General features: G+C 54.8%; 1 protein-coding gene across 3 annotated transcripts in view; it reads right to left on the bottom strand.

Moving 5' to 3' along the window:
* Positions 1–7,296: 7,296 nt before the first annotated feature.
* FOXN1 (forkhead box N1) overlaps positions 7,297–23,904 on the bottom strand; it is a 31,457-nt gene continuing 14,849 nt past the window's right edge. For 2 of the 3 annotated variants that reach the window (XM_037743284.1, XM_037743285.1), the window contains exons 2-9: positions 22,282–22,413; positions 21,418–21,882; positions 19,057–19,170; positions 16,893–17,023; positions 15,282–15,378; positions 11,645–11,852; positions 11,002–11,484; positions 7,297–9,082 (exon numbers count right to left, since the gene is read on the bottom strand). In XM_037743284.1, the coding sequence (XP_037599212.1) occupies positions 8,763–9,082; positions 11,002–11,484; positions 11,645–11,852; positions 15,282–15,378; positions 16,893–17,023; positions 19,057–19,170; positions 21,418–21,882; positions 22,282–22,404 (1,941 nt within the window). In that variant the 5' untranslated portion in view covers positions 22,405–22,413 and the 3' untranslated portion in view covers positions 7,297–8,762. The remainder of the gene's footprint in view (positions 9,083–11,001; positions 11,485–11,644; positions 11,853–15,281; positions 15,379–16,892; positions 17,024–19,056; positions 19,171–21,417; positions 21,883–22,281; positions 22,414–23,904) is intronic. The other variant, XM_017542089.2, reaches the window with a different exon arrangement.

Raw genomic sequence — 23,904 nt, 5'->3', positions numbered from 1 at the left:
ATTGGGTTGTGCTTTTAGCCCTCATCATAGAAGGTGGCAGGGCTTTGGCTAAGGCCTGGAGCCATCTCCTTGTCCTCAGCTGCCTTGGGGAGCCCCCATGCCTGGGCAGCCCTGCACATAACACTTGCTCTCAGCCTCCACCCTCTCCCCAGATTCAGAGGAGGGGGCTCCTTCATGGAGGAAATTAAGGAACTGAGGTGGGCAGAGAGCACACCCTATACCCTACAGTTCCAGGCCCTCCGGATCTGCCCGGAGCTGACCCACCCTCTGGGCTGAGGAGCTCTGGCCCTAGGAGGCCCAGAAGTGCTGGAATTCAGCTTGATTCTGTGAAGCTCTTACTGGGAGCAGGCGGTGGGGCTAGGATCTGCACTGAATTCTGGGAATTCTGAAATGAGTGAAACACAAGGAACACATACTCGTCCCTAGCCAAAAAAAAAAAAAAAAGACTGGGTACATGGAGAGCAACAGAGTCGTTCTGTGTGGAGGGTTCTGGAGGGGAGTTTTAGAGGAGGCAGCACTGGAGCAGGTACTTGTGATGGGAAGAGATGGAAAGAGTGCTTAGGCACAGGGAACAGCATAAGCTAAGGCTCAGAGGCAAGATTTGTCAGGTGTATTTATTTATTTGAGATGGGGTCTTCCTATGTTGCCCAAGGTGGTCTCAAACTCCTGGGTTCAAGGGATCCTCCTGCCTTGGGCCTCACAAAGTGCTAGGACTATGAGCGTGAGCCTAGGTGTCTTCAAGAGTGAATGTAATGTGAAAGGAAGACATCTGCAGAACCTCAGGAGTGGGCCTTCCGAGAGGTGGGGAACACCTGAGGAGGATTAAGTGGGCATGACCTGGTCAGATTATCTTTGGCTGCTGAGTGAAGGGTGGATTGGAAAGAATGAGACTAATAATGGCCAAGATTTACTGAGTGCCGGGCCCGGGACTGGGTGCTCTACATGTGTTAACTCATAAAACACGGTCATTTCTGAGGAAGCCACTATTATGCCTATTTTACAGAAGATGTGGGCCCAGTGAGGTTACTGCGCCTAGCCAATATTGCACAGCTACGAAGTGGCAGAGGCAGTAGTTGAATCCAGGCAGTCTGGCTCCATGCACGACCATACTAAGGGCAGGGGGCAGTGAGGATGAGGAGGGTACTGCAGGAATCTGGTGAGAGAGAAAGAGAACCTGAATTAGATCAGTGTCCTCAGAGATGGAGAGAAACAGATGAAATTGATATTTTTAAGAGGTGAAATCCCAAGGACTGGTGGCTGATTGGATGAGTGGGTTGGAGAGAGGGAGGAGGCGAGGCTGACTGCCTGCTTTGTGGCCTGGGTGCTAGGGCAGCTAGGGGTGCCATCACTGGGCTTGGGAATGCAGGTTGGATCAGGGGAGATGCTAGTGGGAGATGATGACCTCAGATTGAGACATGCTGGGGCATGAGGGAAATGACCAGAAGACAGGAAAGACAGGCCCTGAGACCAGGAGGGGAATAAGGGCTGGAGGCGGTGATTGTAGAAGCCATTGACCACAAGGTGATTGCTGAAGCTTTGATGGTGGCTGAGATCATGGGGTCCTCCACTGACACTGTGGTTATTTAGTGAGCAGGGGACAGGAATGCCAAATGTCCTGCAATTACTGGGACTCTCCCAAACAATGTTATTACAAGAATCCCCATCCCCCAGTTGAGGGTCCCTGAATGAGAATGTATCACCTTGGGGAAGGCCAGTATTTGAGAGCAGGGCGGAAGGAAAGGAACCAATGGAGATAGGAGGAGTGAGCCTCCAGGGAGGTGCGAGCAGGACCATGTTTTGGAGGAAAGAATTCATCACAAAGCACGTGGGCAGGAACCATCAGTTGCCACAAAGGTAAAGAAGGAGAACGTGGATAAGAATATGGAGGGGAGGGATTTGTTTGCAGATGAGGCTGTATGGTACGGAAGTACCCTATACGGCTGGTTTTGCTGTTGTAGTTTATTGGGTCACACGTCTGCAGAGAGGCTATAGCAAGGAAGAAGACCTTTTCCCACCATCCTGTTAATAGTTCTGCCCACTGCTGCTGCCAAGTAGAACCAGGTTGAGGGTCTAGACTGGGACTGCTGCACTTCCACCTTCAGAGAGGAGGGTCCCTATCCTGAGGTTCTCATCTCTGAAACAGCTCTTTAACAGCTGGAAGGGAAGATGCATCCAGTTGGCACTCATCTTGAAAAGAGGTCCACGTCCCTTGGGCTTGGAGGACCCTAGGTAGGGGAAAGCCGTGGCCCCATGCCTTCCTTTAAGTCTTCATGCCTCTGGTACTAGTCCTATTTGCAAATGGTACGTCTTACTGCAGTTAGTTCCTAGCACTGTCCCTAGGAACCTAGAGGCTCCCTGGGCAGGAGAAGGAGGAAGACAGGGTGGAGGTGGGGCTAGTCTCAGCTCTGATGTTGGTGAGCTGTTGACCTTGAAGGGGGAATTCTCTTTTGTCTCTGAAATGGGTCAGTCATTTTTGCTTTCTTTTTTTTTTTTTGAGATGGATCTCACTCCATTGTCCAGGCTCTAGAGCAATGGCATGATCTCAGCTCACTGCAACCTCTGCCTCCCGGGTTCAAGCGATTCTTCTCCTGCCCCAGTCTCCTGAATAGCTGGGATTACAGGCACCTGCCACCATGCCCAGCTAATTTTTGTATTTTTGTAGAGACGGTGTGTCACCATGTTGGCCAGGGTGGTCTTGAACTCCTGACCTCAGGTGATCTGCCTGCCTCAGCCTCCCAAAGTGCTGGGATTACAGGTGTAAGCCACCACGGCTGGCCTGCATTGACTCTTTAGGGGTGTCATGAGAATCCTGTCCCTGGCTGGAGCAGGAAAGCCCAAGCACTACAGGGAAACCCACAGCTCATGCCTTCCTGGGCTGGCCTACAGCGTGCTCACTGGGACTGCCAAACCAGTGGTTAAAATATTGAGATCTTCCCTTCCAGCTATTAAAGAGCTGCTGTCCCAGGCCGCCTAGCCTGGCCCCTCCCCTGGAGTCACCCTCCACTTCCCCACCATCTGGCAACTAAAGTGAGAACACTACCTTTTTTCGTTGTTGTTGTCGTTGAGTCAGGGTCTCACTCTGTTGGCCAGGCTGGAGTGCAGTGGCGCAATCACGGCTCACTGCAGCCTCAAACCCCTGGGCCCAAGCAATCCTCTTACCTCAGCCTCCCAAGTAGCTGAGACTACAGGAAGCTGCACGTGCCATCACACTCAGCTAAATTTTTGTAGAGATAGGGTTTTGCCATGTTGCCCAGGCTGGTCTCAAAATCCTGGGCTCAAGTGATCCTCCCACCTTGGTGCTGGCCCAGGCCCTTACTCTACTTCTCTACGTGCCACAGACTCTCTTGTTGTCAGTCTGCTAAAGCCTATGGGCAATAAAAGGATTTTAGGAACATAAAATATATTATTATCCTATTTATTTTATGTATTAAAAACTATATACAGCAAGGCGCAGTGGCTCACGCCTGTAATCCCAGCACTTTGGGAGGCCAAGGTGGGTGGATCACAATGTCGAGATTGAAACCATCCTAGCCAACATGGTGAAACTCTGTCTTTACTAAAATACAAAAATTAGCTGGGCGTGGTGGTGCGCACCTGTAGTCCCAGCTACTTGGGAGGCTGAGGCAAGAGAATCACTTGAACCTGGTAGGTGGAGGTTGTAGTGAGCTGACATCACTCTACTGCACTCCAGCCTGGTGGCAGAGTGAGACTCTGTCTCAAACAAAACAAAACAAAAACAAACAAAAAACAAACTATATACAATTGGCCATGGGTTCCGCATCTGTGAATTCAACCAGCTGTGGATCAAAAACGTCTGTACCGAATATATTCAGACCTTTGTTTTGTCATTATGCCTTAAACAATACAGTATAACAACTATTTACACAGCATTTACATTGTCTTAGGTATTATAAGTAATCAAGGGATGATTTAGAATATATGGGAGTTTGTGTGTAGGTTATATGCAAATATGCCACCATTTCATATCAGGGACTTACTTGCACATTCATGGATTTCGGAATTTATGGGAGGTCCTGGAACCACTGTGAGATGACTGTATGTGTGTGTGTGTGTTTGTGTATGTGTGCGTGTGTATCTGCAATCATACACCGCATAGCAATGTTTCTGTCATGAGAGACTGCGTATATGATGGTGGTCACATAAAATTATAATACTGTATTTTTTTTTTTTGAGATGGAGTCTTGCTGTGTTGCCCAGGCTGGAGTGCAGTGGTGCAATCTCGGCTCACTGCAACCTCTGCCTCCTAGGTTCAAGAATTCTCCTGTCTCAGCCTCCCAAGTAGCTGGGATTACAGGCGTGTGCCACCACGCCTGGCTAATTTTTTGTATTTTTTTTTCTTTGAGACAGAGTCTTGCTCTGTTGCCCAGACTGGAGTTCAGTGGCATGATCTTGGTTCACTGCAACCTCTGCCTCCCAGGTTCAAGTGAGTCTCCTGCCTCAGTCTCCCCAGTAGCTGGGACTACAGGCACATCCCACCACACACACAAAATTTTTATATTTTTAGTAGAGACAGGGTTTCACTATGTTGGCCACTCTGGTGTCTTAACTCCTGACCTCGTGATCCACCTGCCTTGGCCTCCCAAAGTGCTGAAATTACAGGCGTGAGCCACTGCACCCAGCCAATACCGTATTTTTTACTGTACCTTTTCTATGTGTTGTAGAAACACACATAGGCATTCTGTTACAATTGCCTGCGGTATTCAGCACACTAATAGGCCGTACAGATACGCAGCCTAGGAGCAATAGGGCTATTGCATATAGCCTGGGCTCTGCTACCTAGGTTTGAGTCAGTACACTCTATGACAAAATTGCCTAAGGACACATTTCTCAGAACATATCTCTGTGGTTAAGTGACAAATTACTGTATGTGTGTGTATATGTGTGTGCATGTGTATATATTTATACATATTCTGTACTATCTATAATTTGAAAATACCTGTGCTTTCTAATGACAAAAGTCACAGGTATTGCCAATGCTAGTGTGATTTGTGATTTATTGCTGACATTCATAATGGAGGGAAATGCTGGATTTCAGGTAAAGATGAGAGAAAATGAAGATGTAATTTTTTCGTGCAGGTTCCTGGATCTGGGAATTCTAATCAGTTTGAGATCTCTCACATTTAGATTATGTGAGCAAAAGGACTAATTCCCTCCACATAGGGGACTTGCAGACCCTGCATCCATTCAGACAAATTGTTGCTCACCCTGGCCAGGGATGGTGGCTCATGCCTGTAATCCCAGCACTTAGGGAGGCCAAGGAGGGGGCGTTGCTTGAGCCTAGAAGTTTAAGGCCAGCCTGGGCAACATAGTAAGACCCTCCTACCTCTACAAAAAGTATAAACATCAGGTGGGTGGTGCGGTGGCCCACACCTTGCAATCCCAGTACCTAACAGAGGTCGAGGTGGGAGGATCACTTGAGCTCAGGAGTTCAAAACCAACCTGGGCAACACAGCGAGACGGCCTATCTACTTAGAAAAATAAAATGAAAAAGATGGTTGCTCACTCTAATAATGGCTAAATGATTGGTGTGGGGTGGCCAGTAGGTGGCAGCATATGAGTGGGAGAGCGTGGGGTCATTTCAGGGTGGAACTGAGACCAAGCTAAAAAAGTCTGATGGCCTGGACACCACACACACACACACACACCCTTTCTCTCTCTCTCTCTCTCTCACTCACACACACACAACACTAAACCCAAGTCCTACCTGGTTGCTACCTGACATCAGGGGCAGCTCACACACAAGTGTGCTGAATGGACCCACTGGACATAGGCCTGACCGAAGTCCCCCTAGAGGAGATGGTCCAGCCTGGGGATCTAAGACAGGTTTATCCGAGGTCCCTGAGTCTCAGAACCCGAAGCAAACAAGTGGGTCCTGATGGGATTCTCCCAGGAAACATTTATCCTGTGTTTGGGGTCCTGGGTGTCTTCAAGACACAGGCCCAGGGTTGGACAGAGCTGGGGTGCAGCATGGCCTGAGGGCTTGGCAGAGAGCCAAGAGGCCCTGCCTGCCAGATATGAGTGAAAAACCGAATATCTGGCAATAAAACCTAGAATCAAGCTATCTGCACCTGCTTCCTACACAGCCAGGGCCAGGCTGGGGCAGGTGGGCCGTCCCCTTGAGGCACTGGCCATGCCTTCCCCACTCCCTAGCCTACCTCAGCCCTCCAGCCCTGCATCTAGCCTTCCAGCCTCTGCTGGGGAGGGTGCTAGCTAGGTGGGGTTCTATTATGGGGTCTTTTGCAGACCTGTCCTCTTGGAGGTAGGTGTTGGCTGGCTCCCCAGGCCTGGCCCCAAGAAGAGCTTTGTTTTTTTTGGGACAGAGTCTTGCTCTCTCACCCAGGCTGGAGTGCAGTGGCGTGATCTCGGCTCACTGCAACTTCCACCTCCCAAGTTCAAGCAATTCTCCTCCCTCAGCCTCTCGAGTAGCTGGGATTAAAGGTGCCCAACACTGCACTCAGCTAATTTTTGTATTTTTAGCAGAAGCAAGTTTTCACCATGTTGGCCAGGCTGGTCTCGAACTCCCGACCTCAGGTAATCCACCCGCCTTGGCCTCCCAAAGTGCTGGGATTACAGGCGTGAGCCACTGTGCCCGGCCTTCACCCTTCACAGAAGAGCTTTCTAAGCAGAAGCCCCACCTGTGGCTGCTCTGGGACCTGGAGTTCATGTGTGTGCTTTTGGCTTCCACATCTGCCCCATCTCTCTTGAGACAGTGCTGCAGGGACGCCAACCCCACCTGGAGGTGACACTTGGGGGGTGAGTCTGAAGTGGGACTGAGTGAGCCCCTGACCCTCCAGAGACCACTCTCCAGGACTAGCAGTGCCCACAGCACCAGGGTATGCTCTGTTTTGTCACCTGTGGAACTCAGGGCCCCAAATCACTTGGCATCTCTTTCGGCCAGGGACAGACTGGAAGCAGAAAGGCACAGCCTGGGTGGGGCAGCGACGACTCCTTGTGTGAGGAGATGGGGGTGCCAAAGGGGAGTGGGCAGACTTCAGAGGCAAGGGGTCTTGGGGAGGGCATCCTCTCTGTTCCTCTGGGCAGGGCAGCCTCTTCCCTACATCTCTTTGGAAGTTCTCCTGGGAAGAAGCCTCGCCCACCTGCTCCTCAGCCTCCCCAGTGGGTCAAGAAGTTTTCTTGGATGCCTCACTCCTTGAATTAGAAACTTCCCAGTTCTGGGTGTGGGTGGCAGGGACGCCACAGGCCCAGGGCATTTGTCATCAGTGTGGCCTGGCCCTTTTTCTTAGGGAGAGAGGGCCAGAAATGAAGGCTCAGTAGTGAGACCACAAGGCACTTGCTTTATTGTTACAGGACGGGGACAATGACAAGCCATCGAGGGATCTGCTTATGCCTCCTATGAGCCTGGGGCCAACCTGGGGGTGGAAGTTCTTGTCACTCCCAGGTCCAAGATGGGCTGAGGTTTCCCCTTGGTGGGGTCAGGCTCATGGCAGGCACCTGGACCACACCCCACAGCTCCACGGGTATCCCTTGTGTTTCCTGGGCACCCTCGGTCTGCCAGGCAGTCAAAGCGGGGGTGCTTGGCATGGGTGCTTCCCTGCCACCCTGCGCCAGGCTTTCCCCCGAATGCCCGGGTTGCCTGAGACAGTTGTAAGTAACTAACAGGTGCTCCTCAACTCAGGATGGGGCTGAAACCAGAGAAACCCATCCTGAGCGGGGAAACATGGTAAATCAAAAGTGGTTTTTGACTTAGGATGTTTCAATTTCCGATGGGTTTACTGGATGTAACTCCATCCTAAGTCGAGGAACACACTGAATGTGTATTGCTTTTGCACCATCTTAAAATTGAAAAACTGTAAGTTGAACCATCGTTAGCAGAGTGAAGCTGGGAACTAAACTACGTGGACTTTTCTTTCTGGAGGAGGAGTGAGATTGTGGTGACCAGGAGGGGGCCCTTCCTGCACCCGGGACTGGGGGAAAAGGGCGAGTTCAAGTTTCCGAGGGCAAGGGCTTTTCCAAACACTGCTTCGGAATTGGGCTCAGTTTGGTCCCCGGGTAGAAGTTGCCCCTCCTGTGTGTCACCCTGGGGGAGGCTGGACAGAGCGTGTACTAAGAATGGGTAGAACCTGGCTGAGCAGGTGCTGCCAATCTGCAGCCCCTAAGGGGGGGCCATAGACAACCCAGGGAGGAGCTCTCAATCTTCTCCTTCAGGCTGGGAGTTGGGACAAAGATTGGGGAATAAATACAGGGGGCTTCTGGGAAAGGACATGATGAGGGGCCAGGCCTGCAGAGCATGTGGATGTCATAATGCGGTTCTCGGGGGATCTTCGGCCTGGCAGGGGCCCTGAGCTTTTGGTAAGCAAAGCCCTCAGCTCTCACTTGCCCCGGAAACTGGGCACTGGGCTCTAAGTGATGTAATGTTGGTTCCTCTGGCTGTTAGGCACATGGGTGGGGGTACCTCTGAATAACTGTGTATGAGTGTGCACGAGGGCTTAAGTGTGGATGAGTGTGAGCTAGGGACAGTGCATTTTCTTCTTGCCCACACACTTGCTCTTCGGGGGCCCTTGGTGTGGAGCTGGGCCACCATGTGGCAGAAATGTGTGAGGGGCAGCACCCCAGGTGGTGTCTTCTGTGCCCCCACCTGCCAGCTAACACACACGTTGCTTTAGTGGCATAGGGGACAGGCAGTATTTTTCTTCCTTGACCTTTAAGGTGAGCCCGATACGGGCGGCCAGCCAGGACTTCCAGACCAGGCAAACACTGGAGCTGGCGATGCTAGGCACAGCTCATGCCAGAGCCATGGGCTTGGAGCTGGGGCTGAGGTACACAGCGGGTCCTGCAGGGGCCGTGGGGGGTGTGGGCTCCAGCTCCATAAAGGCAGAGTAGAGGGTGGTGAGGTGCAGGTCACCCAGTGCCCCGGAGCTCCCACTGCCCGGGGGTGCCAAGTCACCTGCCCCACTGCCTGTCTCTGCCAGACAGGACCCAGGGGGGAAGCAGTGGGGTGGTGGCTGAGGTGGCGGCATTGAAGATGATGTTGGGGATGAGGTCACCAGTACCAGGGGGTCGAGGGCCAAGCTGTCATCCTTCAACTGTTCCCACAGGTTTCCTAGTTGGAGGAGATGGGGAAGGAGAGAACAGGTGTCACTGGGAGGCACTGATGGAGCCCTGTCTGCCCACTCCTCCCTGTCAGCTCTCACATGCTGCAGGGAGCAGGGGATGAGGGTGACATGTGCTGGGAACAGACCCTGGCACTAGCTGTGTGGCCCCAGGTAGTTGCTGAACTCTCTAAGCCTCAGATTCCTCCTCGCGTGTATAACAACTTGAAGACCGTCAATCTAGATGACCTCTGTGGTTCTTTTTGGGGGGTGGGAATTGGGGAGGGATTGATGCCTGCTGGCAGCATGGATGCCAATGTTATGCACTCAGGAGTTAACCCTGGCTCTTGCCCAGTCTCCCAAGGATTTGGGAGATTTGCAGCCCAGACCAAGGTGCTTCCAGCAGTGTACTCTGGACCTAATGGGATGGATAGGCATGGCTCCCTGGGTCTCCTCCACTGCAGGGCCCAGGGAATGGGAGCAGAGCCAGGACCCACACCTGAGTCTGAGAGCAAACAGTGCTGCCACCTGTGCCATGGGACTCGCATCATGGCTGGCCAGGGCCTGGGGCTCCTGCAGTGGGTATCCAGGCTGCAGGCTCTGGAGAGAGAGGGCCTGACTAAACCTGGATTGGATTTGGCTGCCTGGGTTCCAATCCCAACTCTCCCTCTTTCTAGCTAAGGGACCTAGAGTAAGTTCTCAAGTCTCTGTGTGCTTCAATGAAGTAGGTTTAGTAATCCCCGTACCTCCAGGCCCAGATGAGAAGGCACATGGAGAGCAGCCAGCCTGATGCCTGATATCTAGCAGGGGCTCAAGTAAATGCATCCCACATATCTGTAGCTTCCTCTGAGGCTGAGGGAGCCCTGCTCCCCACTCCTGGACTGGGCTGAGGGTCTATGTGCACTTTTCTAACAATAGCTTCCCAAACCCGAGCTGCCTCCCCATCAGGTTGGGAGCTCTCTGAGGACAGGGGCCTCCATCAGCTTGTAAATGTCCCCCAGACCTGGGAACACAGAGAGTGTGGGGCCTGGGTCATCATTTCGCTCCAAACCTCCCGTGGCCAGTACCAGGGCCTGGGGCGCGCTAGAATTTAGATGGGAATGGGTGGGCTTGGCCATCTGCAGAGACAGAGCCGCCAGGATGGAGTGGAATGGGTCGAACCCTCCCCACACTCATATCTCCACATCTCTCTAGGACTTGCCCAGCTCTGAGGCCTCCTACTCCTCTAGGGTAGAGTCTCTTTCCTTCTGCTTTAAAAGATGAATGCTGATAAAATGCAAATGCTTCTGAGAATGTTCAGACTACTGATCACTCACAGTCGAGTGTGGAATAGAACATGGAGCCGTTTGCAGCCTATCCTGAGAGTGTGTTTTGTTTGTTTTTGAGGTGGAGTCTCGCTCTGCCACCCAGGCTGGAGTGCAGTGATGCAATCTTGGCTCACTGTAACCTCCGCCTCCGGGTTCAAGCGATTCTCCAGCCTCAGCCTCCCGAGTAGCTGGGATTACAGGCGCCTGCCACCATGCCCAGCTAATTTTTGTAATTTTTAGTGGAGACAGGGTTTCACCATAGTGGCCAGGCTGCTCTTGAACTCCTGACCTAAGGTGATCCAGCTGCCTCAGCCTCCCAGAGTGCCGGGATTATAGGTGTGAGCCAGTGCGCCTGGCCAAGAGTGGTTTGATGATGTCAGTTGGACCATGTTTGGGGCACCAGAAGGAGAGATACAGGGGCAAGGACATCCCTCTTGCTCCATTCTCTGGATGGCAGAGAGCAAGCGGGAAGCTCTCTCTGCCATGTCCGGCCTCCTCTGCTTCAGTCTACCAAAAACCCAGCCACTTGCAGGCTGTAGCCTGGAGATTTGGAGAGGGCGAATCACCCTGCGAGGTCCACCTTTCCAGTCCTGTCCCACTTCCCTTTCCCACCCCAAGCTCACCCTGGAAGTCAAAGTCGGTGAGAGAGGGGTTGATGGCATCCAGGTCAGTGCCAAGGTCTCCATCTGGCAGTAGGGTGTCGGTCCTGGCTGGGGAAGGCTCGGCCAGCAGCTTGGCGCTGTGGCTGGGTGGGGTGTGGGCAGGCAGAGGCGAGTCCTTGGGGGTGCCTGGCTGGGCCCGCAGCTCAAGATGCCCATCCGGCTGTGGGAACAGTGGCTGTGGTGGTCCAGGAGGGGCCAGGCCTGGTGAGAGGTGCAGGTAAGTCTGCCCATAGCAGGAGGGTGCGTGCCCAAGTAGGTCCTGCAGGGGGTTCTTGCCAGGAATGGGACCTGGAGCTGGGTGGAGTGAGTGCAGCGGCGGGGAGAGGCCAGCTGGGGGTGCCAGGGGCCGGATGGGGCCTGAGCCTGCCAGCCCAGGGGGTGGACAGCCCAGGAGCGGGGAGCCCAGCTTTTCCCTCTTGTCGCCAATGAGGCTGTCCAGCTCTTCTGAAAGGCCCAAGAGAGAAAGAGCACCATGAGACCTCCCTCCTCCACGGCCCTTCCCAGCCTGGAACCCTCACTCAGAGCTTTGCCTCACTCTCCGATTCTCTTTTTTTTTGGCTCTTGGGTGCCCGTGACCCTCCCTCGCACGGCCGCACGGCCTCACCTGGCTTGGCCATGCTTTTGCGCACAGCGATGGGATCTTTCCTCTTCCACTTCTGCAGCTCCTCCTGCATCTTGTCGATCTTGGCTGGATTGAGGGCCCACAGGCAGCCCTTGCGGGATGAGCTTCCTGATTTGTTCTCCACCTTCTCGAAGCACTTGTTGAGAGACAGATTATGGCGGACAGAATTCTTCCAGCCATCAGGCGCTGTCTGCCGGAGCAGAGCAAGACAAGCATTCAGGCCGGGGGCAGGGAGCCAGAGCGGGCTTCAGGTCTGGGTTCTAGAACACTCCTGTGGCCCCTCTGGGCACAGAGCTGCCACCTACTCTGGGGCTTGATGTCTTCCTTGGCACCCAGCCCTTGCTTGGTCCCCTTTGGTGATGGGGGAGGGATGAGCAGGAACCTTGACCGCAAGTTACTTTCATCTCCAATCTGCCTTCATCCCACCCCATCCTGCTTGACGCTTCAGAGGACTGTCAAGGTGATTCAGAAAGCCAGGGCTGGTGGGCACTAGAGACCTCTGGCCCATGACACTCTTCCATCTGAAGCTGGGCTGCTCCCTACTGGGTCTCCAGGCCTGTGCTCGGACCCCTCTGTGGAAGGGGGTCTCACAACTCTGAGGTCTCCTGGCTGGCTTTAGAAGCAGGAATTAGGGAGGAATGCTCCTTTCCCGGGTCTGCCTTATCCCCTCTGGGGCTAACTTGGGAGAAAAGAGATGGCCGAGGTTGGTGAGTGTTTGGGTGTGTGCGGTGTGCGCATTGCACATATGTTTGCGTGTCTATGTGGGTTTGGTACACGAAGGGACAGTGCGAATGAGCATGTGCACACGTCTCTAAGTGTGTCTACCTGGCGTGAGCAAGGTCTCCTGGGTATGGGTCCATGAATTCCTCGAGTGTGAGGATGGCCGTGTGTGAGAAAGTCTCTCTGGGTGTGAGTGTGGGTAGCCATGATTGTGTGATGTGTGGGTGTGTGTTTGCATGAGTGTGCCCGGGGGCGTGCCCTGGTGGGGAGGCCAGCCCTCAGGCGGTGGGGGGTTGCTCGTGCCAACAGAATAAACACCCATTAGGAGGTCTGGTCATGCCACTAGTGCGGTAATTGTGCCCAGGGAGGGTTGTAAAAACCATTAGGCTGACTCAGTTGGGTGAGAGGCGGGGGCGGGAGTGCCAGTGGGCCCCCTGCCCGCCCACCTCCAGCTCTGTTCCAGGCTCTGTGACAGCCCTGAGCCCAGCAAGGGCTGACTGTTGGTATGGCACTCACTCTGGCCAGTTGGATTCCTTTGCCTTAATTCCCTGGCACCTCCCCATTTCATTCCGAAGTTTCTGCTTAATGAGGGGCAGCCACTCCTTCCTCCCAGCTCACTTGCCTCAGGGAGCAGCCAAGCCGAATCATGCCCAGCAGAACCGGGCCCTAATGCTAGCATCACTCCAAGTGGCTGGCAGGACCTGATGCAGCCTTTCTTGGGGGCAGCTGGCCTGGGGTAGGAGCTGGTTGAGATGACCCCCAAGTCAGTAGGGAGGATTCTAGAGCCACCAGACCAGCCAACTAGGGGCTCACCTTCGATCCCCACGACAGTCTCCACTAGGAGTCAAGGCCATGTTGCCCCATGGGTAGAGTTATGGGCATTCGGGCCTTTTATGGTCCCATAAAACTGACTTTGGGATGCTAGGGCATCCCCCACCCCAGCCACTTCCTGTTTGGAATAGGGATAGTCAGCACTAACAATTATGTCCAGTGGCTGAACACTTCCCCAGTCCCACATCCCTGACTCATGGAGCCGTGGGACGCCCACAGCAGCTGCCTTGGGCATGAGTGCTGCCCACTCTGGGGTCCAGTCATCCTTGCCCAGAAAAACGATCTTCAAATGGAAAGTGAGAGATGGAATGAGGAGGGGAATCTTTGAACTAAGGAATTTCCTTAGGTGGATCAGAGGGGAGCTGTCAGAGTCAGAAGGAATCTATGTGCCAACTGATCTGGCCCATTTTACAGACTGGGAAACTGAGGTCCAGACAATAAAGGACTTAGCCCTGGATCACACAAGGAGTCAGTGACAGAGCTCAGCCTCCAACTCTGTCCCCCAGGTAAGGGCCCTGCCCAGGTCACCCCATAGGGCCTGCCTCACCATCTGGGGCCCCTCCCATCCTCACAGATGCTTTCTCTCTGAGATCAAATGTGAACTCGGGAGTGAGGGAGTGATGCAAGTGGCTAAAAACAACAACTAGAAGCAAAGGGAACAAAAAGCTGTTAGACCTCTTCACTCCTCAGCCCCATAAAACAGGGATTACACGGCTCCCAGGAAAAATAATCAAGCCAGGAAGATGAGATGCAGGGAGGGGCCGGGGGCCAGGCCAGGAGTTGGTGGGGAAGGAGGGCTGAGAGGAGTTGGGGTAGGGCCTTGCCTTTTCCCTCTCTGTGCCCTGGCCCCTCAAAACCCTAGAAGACCCTCCAAAAGCTTTAGGGGTTAGGGAGACTTTAGCCCCCTGAGCTGCTAGGGTCTGGGGGGCAACCCTGAATTCAGGCTTTGATGCTTCTTGAATTCCAGGGGCGACTCGCCTCCCTCCTTCCCTCCCAGAACCTCTGGTGGATTGCCACATTTTTCCACCCCTGGCCAGACCACTCCAGCAATCGTGCCCACTCTCCGTCTGATGGCAGCCCAGCAGGATAAACTTGTTTGAACATCAAGCCTCAAATTATCCCCAGTCAGGACCATAGATGGTGGGGGCAGGAATCACCCCCTGGCAGGTGGAGTTGAGTTCTGGATCACCTGGGTCTCAGCAACTGCCCACTGCCTGGGGAGCAGATGAGATTTGTGTCTACCAGGGCTTGGAGAAGGCACTCTTCACACACAATCTCCGGTCTCCCCCGTGCCCACCCCAGGAGAAGGGGTCTGTGCCCAAGGGGCTGGGGGAATGCAGAGAGAAGTGTGCAAAGCCTAGAAGCTTGATCCAGTAACTGATCCCATCTACTGTGTGACCTTAGGGGAATGGATTACTCTCTCAGGTGCATTTGTCCACCCTGGGAGAAGAGCCTCTGTCCTGCCTGTAGAGAGGGAGTTGGGTAAGAAGCCCCTTCTGTGGTTGATAGAAATGAGATTCTGCCCAAGGGGTTGGGGGAGAGTCAGGTAAGCCAGCCTGGGACACTCAAAAACTGGGTAGCCCACACCCCACTTTCTGGCAGGACGGCAGCTGAGCCTACCACCCACAGAGTCAGATCCTAATCTCACCTTGGAAGGCAATGGCTTCTTCAGCCCCGACGACACAGTCACCATGGCTGACCAGCTCCTCCAGCCCCCCGGCATCCCAGGGGTTGGGGTAGCGACAGTGTCTCATTTCTTCTCCAACTTTCTCTCCCCACTTGGGGTAGGAGGATGCTCCCTGAGGGCTATCGGTGCTAACATGTCCACTTCCGGCCTGCTGTACAACCTTGCACGAGCCACGTGGGCTCTCTGTTCCCTACACGGAGCCCCTTTTGCAGGAACTCCGTCCTTTTGAGGTGGAGGCAAGGGAAAGCCTGGTGGGGGTAAGCCTTCTCCTGGCCTTCATTCTAATTCTTCTCCCACCTCCAGACTGCATCCTCTGGCTCTGAGAGGCCTGGCTTGTACAGGACTTGGGGGGTGGTGGGGTTGGGGGAACCTTGGGCTCACCTTGAAGTAAGGAAAGTGCTCCGTCATAAAATTGTAGATCTCGCTGACGGGAAGGCTCCCGGTTTTACTGTTCTTAAGGGCCATGAAGATGAGGATGCTGAAGACAGAGAAAGCCCCTGAGAGTCTGAACCTCTGACTGGGTCCTAAGCCCACTCCGAGCCTGGCACCCCTGGTGAGAGGCTTAATGGGGTTGGAGTTGGAGGGGAATGAGAAACTGTCCGTTGAAATGGACACGGGAGTCAGGAATTACAGATGCACGAAGGTCTTGTGGAATCTGAGAAATCTGGGTGGCCATCCTGGCTTAGTTACTCGCTAGCTGTGTGACCTTGGGTGAATACCTTGCCCTCTCCGAGCCTCAGTTTCCTCAACTTTGAAGTGAAGAAAGTCACAGCTATCTCAGAGTTGTGAGGATTAAAGACTGCCTGCCACATAGAAGGCACTCATTAAATGGAAGCTGTCATTACTAGTCAGTCCTCAGCCAACTGCATGAACGTTGGAGAGTAGGGAGGGAACGAAGGTTTCTTGAGCCCCTGCAATGTACCAAGCATGGCACCTACATTCTCTTACACAGTCTGTCCAACAGCCTGAACTGCTACCCCAAGCCCTCACATTTCTTTATCTTTTGAATCTTGTAAGTCTTATATTTTAATTTTTTGAATTATACTTAAAGTTCTGGGGTACATGTGCAGAACTTGCAGGCTTGTTACATAGGTATACAGGTGCCATGGTGGTTTGCCGCACCCATCAACCCGTCATCTAAATTAGGTGTGTCTCCTAATGCTATCCCTCCCCTAGCCCCCTGCCCCCAAAGCCTGACATTTTCTTAAAAAGAGGAATAAACAGAGGCTCAGAGAGATTAAGTAACTTCCCTGAGGTTTCACGTGAGTCAATTCCAGAGTCTGGTCTTGAACTCGTTTCTGCTGGACTTCAAGGCCTGCGTGTGCTTCTTTCAGTGAATTACTCTGCCTCTCACAAAGCCCTTCTCTGCACTCCTGGCTGATGTTTAAGTTCCTCTCCCTTCCCCTGGGCTCACACTAGCTGATGACACGATCCCATGTAGGGCCTAACACACATGTAGTCAAGTGCCACTGTTGGTTGGGTGAAAGGACAGATGGAAGGGTCTCCCAGACAGGCTGGGTCTGCTGACACTGAAGAGCCCGGCCCCAGAGAAGTCCCACCAGATCTGGCAGATGGTGGATAGCTGAATCACAGCTGGAGGCCTCACCCCATTTCCTTCCAGTAGAGCTTTGAGGGGGGCTTCTCTCTGTTTCTGGGGAAGGAGAGGGAAGGCAGCAAGCATCTCCCCTAAACTCTCAGATCCAGGCCCTGGGCCCTAGGAGGTGAGACCTTGGCAGGCTCACTCCAGGGCACCAGTATCTGCTAAGTCAAGTCACAGACATGACTCCCTAGGTGCAGACAAAGGGTCAGAGGTGATCCAGTCTATGCCCCTGCCTTCATGCAGGAACCCTTTCTCCAGCATCCTCTGGAAGCCCCCTGGTATGACTTCCACCTGCTGCCATTACTCGTAGACCCAGAGGATTCCATGCCTCAGTGCTCCCAGGGGCCCTCTCACCCCCTCCTCCTCCCACCCCCAGAGTGTGGGAAATGTACCTGTAGGAGTAGATGGGTTTTGGGAAGAGAGGCTGGTGCCCATCGGTGCTGGCCTGGGGTGCCATCCGCTGGTACGGATAGTGTGAGGAGCCCAGGTAAGGTACTGGGTAGCTGCCGCCCCCTGGTGAGTACTGAGGATGTCAAAGGGGGCAGAGTGATTGCCACGGTACCCAGCCTTTCCCAGGAGGGCTCCCCTCCCCCATTTATATACAACCAGAGAAGGCGCTCAGGCCCAGGTCATGGACTCCATCATCCCCAACACAGAGCTATCTGAGGGGCTGTAAGGAGATTCACACCCTATAATTTAGCATCTCAGAGGCCTTAAAGCCCCCCTCCTCCAGCTCCTTCCTCTCAGCCTTCGATCCTCTGGTTGCCATGGTGATGGGACCCTGCCAGGAGAGTATGGAGCCCTCGGCTCCTGCCCTCTTCCAGGAAGTGCTCCTGGCACTCGTGCATCTCCCCAGAGCAGCTGGGCCGGAAGTGGGATGTCCAGCCTGGGCGTTTGCTGGGCACTGCCACTTTTATGAGTTTCAGTGGCTCTTTGAAAGGGCCGGTCATGGTAGTGGGCAGATGGGGGTGGGAGGTGGTTTTACGGCAAAGGGAGTGGCTGCGGTGCCAGGGATGGTGTTTTATGGGGGATGGGGGCAGGAGACTCTGACTCCCCCAGCTGCTCCAGGCTGAAGAGCTCTTTCCAGGTCACCCAAGAGACACTTAGTGCCTGAGTCACCCTCTGTCCAGGCTCCATAAAGCCCTGGGTGCGGCCATCTTGTTGAGAGGGGGTGCAGACTGCAGACTGCAGAGGGCATCAAAGCAGGGCCAGGCATGGTGAGATCATGAAAGGTCTGGTGGCCCCTTAGTCCTTCTGTGGCTCAATCTCTGTTCCTGCCTTGGGGACATCCTCTAACCTGGGTCAGACCATGAGCCTCAGGATAGCTTTGGTCGTTCCCCCAGGCCTCCCACAGCAGGGAGGACGTCCTGCCATGCCCTCTCTTTGCTTCTCTCCATCTCTTTCTTTTCCCCACAAAGCAGGCGGTCTGACCCAGCCCCTCTCCCCTGCCTTCGTCCCTGGCTCGGCTGAGATCAGGGCCAGAGCCACAGAGCTGGGCGGAGAACCTGCTCCACAGGCAGGGCCTGTCTCGGTGCCAGGCTGCAGGTGGATGGAGCTGGGCGCTGGGCAGCCACTTGCTCCGTCTTGCCTGGTGACTCCTGGGAGCTGCCTGGCTGCTCTGCAGCTCTTTTCTTTCTCCTTTAAAACTCCTCCATCCCATGCCAGTGTGGGGCAATTACTTGGCATCCTGTACACTTGGGAGGAGCTGAAGCTGGGAAAGGAGGAAAGGGCTGAAGATGATGGGGACTTGGAGTCCTCCGGGTGGGAAGGTCCCCTAAGCCCACACTGGGTGCCCATCCTCTCTAGGCTAATAGAAGTTGGGGGCCAAGGTCATATAGCAAGATGGTGGCTGACCTATACAGAAGCCCTGCTCAGCCTGTGTTTCACACCACACACCCCTCTTCTCTCTGCCCCTCTCTCTGTCTGGGGCAGCTCTCCTCCTTCCCTCATTTCTGGTTCCCTTCGCAGCCCTGCCTCCATCTCAGTCCCACACTCTTTTTTTTTTGGAGACGGAGTTTCGCTCTTGTTACCCAGGCTGGAGTGCAATGGCGCAATCTCGGCTCACCGCAACCTCCGCCTCCTGGGTTCAGGCAATTCTCCTGCCTCAGCCTCCTGGGTCGCTGGGATTACAGGCACGCGCCACCATGCCCAGCTGATTTTTTGTGTTTTTAGTAGAGACGGGGTTTCACCGTGTTGACCAGGATGGTCTTGATCTCTTGACCTCGTGATCCACCCACCTCGGCCTCCCAAAGTGCTGGGATTACAAGCGTGAGCCACCGCGCCCGGCCTAGTCCCACACTCTTATCTGAGGCCTCTTAGGCCCCGCCAGGGACTCAGGCAAGCCCACCCCAGATGAGGGCAATTGCTTCTCTTCCCATTAACCACTCCCCACCACCTGCCGTGGCCCAGCCTAAGGTTCAGGGCCCTGATGCCCTTACCTGCCCATCTAGGTGTACATATGCCCTCACACAGACACACACACACACCACACAAACACACACACACACTCAATATCCTGAGACCCGGGGAAAGCAGGCCTACCTGCCCGAGACCCACCTGGTGGAAGGGGGGCTGGGAGGAGCAGTACATATGCTGCAAGGGAGGCTGGTAGCAGAACATCCCAGAACTACTATCCAGAACTGGGGGCTTGACCTTGACCTCTGAACCCTGCTGGAAGAGAAAGCAGATGACTAGGTTAGGCCTTATTTTCTCCCTTCCTCTTTCCTGTGTCTTGAACCTTACAGAAAAGCAACCCCTATTCTTCCTCCCCGACAGCTTATTCCTGGACACACAGAAAACAGAGAACGGCAGGGATTTTTCCAAGGGAACTCAGCAATTTAGTGGTACAGTCGGGGCTGGAAGTGACAGCAGTCCCTACCCCTCACCTCACTGCAGGGGAGAGGCTGAGGCTGGGTTGTCCCGAGAAGTCGGGGAGACTTGTGCTGGGGTGGGGACAGGGATCTCCCAGAATAGCACCAGGGTGCGGTGCTGACCTCACTTGACATGCCTGACTCAGAGGCCTCAGACTCTCAGAGCAGGTGTGCAAAGAACACTAGGAAAAGGCCACAGCTCCAGAACTCCCCCTGAGGAGCCGTGGTGAGGGGAGCATGGGTAGTGGCCAGACAGGCTGGCCCAGCTGTGGCCCTGGGTCCCTTCTCTCTCCTCTTCTGTACAGCCTTAGGAAGCTCCAGCAGGCTCTCTGGATGGGGCTAGTAACTCCTCTCCGCTTTGACTCCCGGCCATCCCTGACGCAGAGCTTTTGCTCCCTGCTCCCGGGAATCTACGTGGTTGCTGGTCTGCGTGAGCCCTGCGAAGGCTCTCACGTTGGGCACGGGGAGCCTGCAGCTGCTGCTACGGTGGTGTTGACTCTTGCCTTCCCATGCATTCGAGGTCGGCATGGGGTCCCCAGGGCCTGCCTAGTACAGAGCTCTCCCGTGAGTAGGGACAGGAGGGTATGCAGCCAGGCCCTGGAAGGTGGACAAGCCCTGCAGGAGGCGGATGGCGCTTCCTGGAGTTACCAGGGGCCTTGGGAAACCGGCATCTGGGCCCAGAGGGGCAAATCAGCTGTGACTTCTCTCTGGGTGTGCCCTGGGGTTGTTGATGCAGAGATTGCCATAATCATAGAATCTCAGGCCTAGAAGGGCCAAGAGCACTTGTGTCCAAGCCCTTCATTTGACAGATGACGGGGCTGAGCCCAAAGAGGGGAAGCAATATGCCAAGGTCACCTGGCAAGTGGACGGATAGCTGTGTCTCAAGCTCTTCTCCATGTGTGGGAGGGTCAGGGTGTGAACTCAATCTCAGCCTCCCCGTTTGCAGGCTAGGAGACACCTTGGCAAGTCACTTGGCCTCTATGAGCCTCAGTTTCCTCATCTGCCATATGGGAATGGTGGGAACTTTCCAGAGCGTGATCGAGGGGATTAAATGAGGGCACGTGAAAGAAAGCACCCAGCAGAATGATTGGGAGCTGTTAATGAGTGGTTTGGGGGCTGTAGCTGAGAGGGTGGTGCCCTGTCTGCGGGTTGTGGTCCTGTTTAAGGGACGTGAGAAGAAGCCATCAAAGGGCCAGAATAAAGTCCTGTCTTGGCCACACCTGGTAGGTGCCCAACTGTCTTCTCCATCTTCCTTCCAAGCCTTTGTTGGGGTGGCTTGGGGCTGGAATGGAGGCCTATTTGACAGCAAGAGGTGAGGGGCATGTGGAGTAGGCACCGCCGAGCCTGCGCCACTCAGTCACTGCCTCGGGGACCTCCAAACCGGAGCTGGGGAGCAGGGGGCAAAGCTCCCTTTAGCTCTTCTCTTCCCTAAGCAGCAATCCCTTGAGACAGGTACTGTTAACCTTACTTTTCAGATGAGGCTCAGAGAGGTTAAGACTTGCCCAAGGTCACACAGCTTGTGGAGGTCAGGCTATGGAAGGGCATGTTAACCTTCCAAGGTATTTCTAGGAATACACCCAGGCCCCACTCCGGGCACAGAATGGGGCCAGAAGGGTCCCTCTGGAAGGCTTAAGTCCTCTCTCAATCCTGTATGCTAAGGCTGGGGAGGGAAAAACTGTCCGGTGGCTCCTCCCAAACCCTCTCTCTTGGCCTCTGGAATGTGTTTTTCTTGTCACATTTGCATATGGGAGTGTAGGTCTGGCTGGAGATTCTTGACACTTAAACAGAGAGAAGTCACACAGAGGAATCCTGACTCAGGAGCCTCTGGGAAGCCGCCAGCTTCTTTAGCCTGACCTGCCTCCCCCACCTGCCCGACTCCATGCTGGCCAGGCCAGCACCCCCTCCCCAGCTGACCTGGGGCCCAACTCTCTGGTCTTGAGAGGCAAGGTCTGCAAAGAGAAGGTGGGACTTTGGTCTCAGAAGACTCTAGGCTGCCAGGAATCCGCACAGCAGGGACATGGGGCACTCGCTGGCCACTAGTACTCACCAGGACTTGCGGGCTGTGCTCCTGGCTGGGGTAGGAGAGCCCGTTACACCATGCCTCTCCAGAGAAGCCAGGCAGGAAGGCCTCAGCCTCTGCCACGTCCACGGGGATCTCCTCGAAGGCTTCCAGGGACCCTGGGGTCTTAAAGGAGTGTCCATCGAGGGCCAGGGTGGTCTCGGCCTCGGGGAAGACGTCCTCAGGGAAAGGCCGCTTATACGGGTGGAAGGGCACGTGGCTGCCCTTGAGGAATCGCCCGGGGCTGCTTGCTGGGGGCTCCTCGAAGCCAAAGCCAGGATACTTGTCTGAGGGTGAGAGCCGGAAGGGACCCGGGCTGGGGCCGGCTGGGCAGTGGCCCTGGACTTGCTCAGGGCCTGGTGATGCAATGCGGGGGCTGTGTGGAGGCAGGGAGGGTGTCGTCTCTGGAGGTCCATCGGGCACAAACGGCGAGCAGCTGAAGCCGGCATGCTTCTGGGCAGACAGAGGGCAGACAGCTTGTGAGTGGAGGCTGAACCAGGCCTGGGCACCTGCTGGGACCCTGCTCTGTTCTGGGTAAAGGGATCCATGGCTGAGCTCTGGGGAGACCCTAAATGGTGGAGAAGACATAGCCTGCCCTTGGGAGCCCCAATTTCATGAGGGCACCCTACCCTGAAACCTGGGGCACCCCAAGTTTGATGGGGCTCACAGCCCTGCCCTGGGACAGGCCCAGACTGACTCCTCTGGATCCCAGGGCCACTGAGGACTTGTTTGCTGGTGGAAGGGACAAGACAGACCCTGGGAGGTCCCTGGGGGGGTGAGGTAACTGGTCCACCTGCTGCCTGTGCAGCCACAGGCCTTGGCCTGAACCCAGGCCGGATGCCACATACTTACACTCTGTGTGGTGGGGGAGTCGGGGAGGCCTGGCGCTTGCATGAGGTCCCCTTGGCGCTCGCCCTCCAGTCTGGTGGGGCCCGGCAGCGTGATGTCAGACTGCAGCGGGGGCAGCGACACCATCACCCAGTCCTGGGCTCAAAGAAAGCCGTCTGCCATGAGAGTGAGGACCAGTGTCCAGGGGTGACCAACCCAGGCTCGCCACCTCCGCCCCCACCCCATCCCTGGGCTGGGACCCTGCCTCCAGTCAGCCAACTAATGTGAGAGAGAAAGAGAGAGAGAGAGAGAGAGAGAGAAACATTCTGGAAAAGTGGAGCAGAGAGCGCGGTCGCCTGTGGAGAAAGGGCAGATCATCCAGGTAGGAGGCCTGGGAAGGGCTTGGCTGATCTCAGCCTGCAGCTGCAGAGACTGATCGGTGAGACCCTGGCTCCTGGCTGGGCCCTGCCTCTGGCTTCTCAAGATCAGTCTCTGGTGTCCACAGTGACACCGCAGGTGACCGCAAGCAGGTGGTCTCCATTCAGTGACTGGGCAAGTCTATGGGTCCTTCCTGAGGGGAGGGTGAGCTGGTGCGTGGGTCAGACTCACGCTTGGGGTGGGAGTAAGCCCGTGTGAGCAGGTGAGCTGGCCCACAGCAATCCTGCAGTGACTCTCAGGTCACCCTGGCGACATGACCACAGTGTGCAACTGGGGACCCAAAGGCCCCTGGTTGCCTGGCCTGTGAGCCTAGTGAGCCCTGAAGATGTTGACACCCACACTGCAGCACCTGGTCAGTGCTGTTCCACCCGTGTCCTCCAAACTCTAACCTGTGACTTTGTGCAGGCCACTGCCCCTTTCCGAGCTTCAGTCTCCCCATGAAGACCTAGGAGCTTGGTCCATGATATCTGAGGGCTTTTTCTGCTCAGACCTTCTGCAGTCATAGGGGAACCTGTCCTTCACACAGTGGAGTGCTTCAGAGGACTCAGGCCTCAAAGCCGGGGTTGGCCCTTCCCCACAGGCTGTGCCAGCAAAGCTCTCTGAACTTCAGCATCACCATCTAACTGGGAGAGTGACAGGCCGTACCTCACACGGAGGTTGTGTCAAACAAAATCACGTGCAGAGATCAGTCAGCACAATGCCTGGTGCAGTCAGTGCCCCGTAAATGCCAGCTCTCATTATGAATACCATTGTGAGTGTGGCTCACTTTTTTTTTTTGAGACGGAGTTTCAATCTGTCACCCAGGCTGGAGTGCAGTGGCGTCATCTCGGCTCACTGCAACCTCCGCCACCTGAGTTCAAGCAATTCTCCTGCTTCAGCTTCCGGAATAGCTGTGGCTGGGCACAGTGGCTCACACCTGTAATCCCAGCACTTTGGGAGGCGGGCAGATCACCTGAGATCTGGAGTTCAAAACTAGCCTGACCAACACTGAGAAACCCTGTCCCTACTAAAAATACAAAAAATTAGCCAGGCATGGTGACAGGTGCCTGTAATCCAGGCTACTTGGGAGGCTGAGGCAGAATCTCTTGAACTTGGGAGGTGGAGGTTGAAGTGAGCTGAGATCACGCCATTGCACTCCAGCCTGGGCAACAAGAGTGAAACTCCATCTCAAAAATAAATAAAAATAAATGAAAATGTAAAAAAGACTAG

This window comes from Cebus imitator, unplaced genomic scaffold (assembly GCF_001604975.1).
Source record: "Cebus imitator isolate Cc_AM_T3 unplaced genomic scaffold, Cebus_imitator-1.0 Scaffold140, whole genome shotgun sequence".
NCBI classification, from domain to species: domain Eukaryota; kingdom Metazoa; phylum Chordata; class Mammalia; order Primates; family Cebidae; genus Cebus; species Cebus imitator.
Note: the sequence above shows the minus strand (reverse complement) of the source record. Positions and strands in the feature narration are given on the sequence as shown.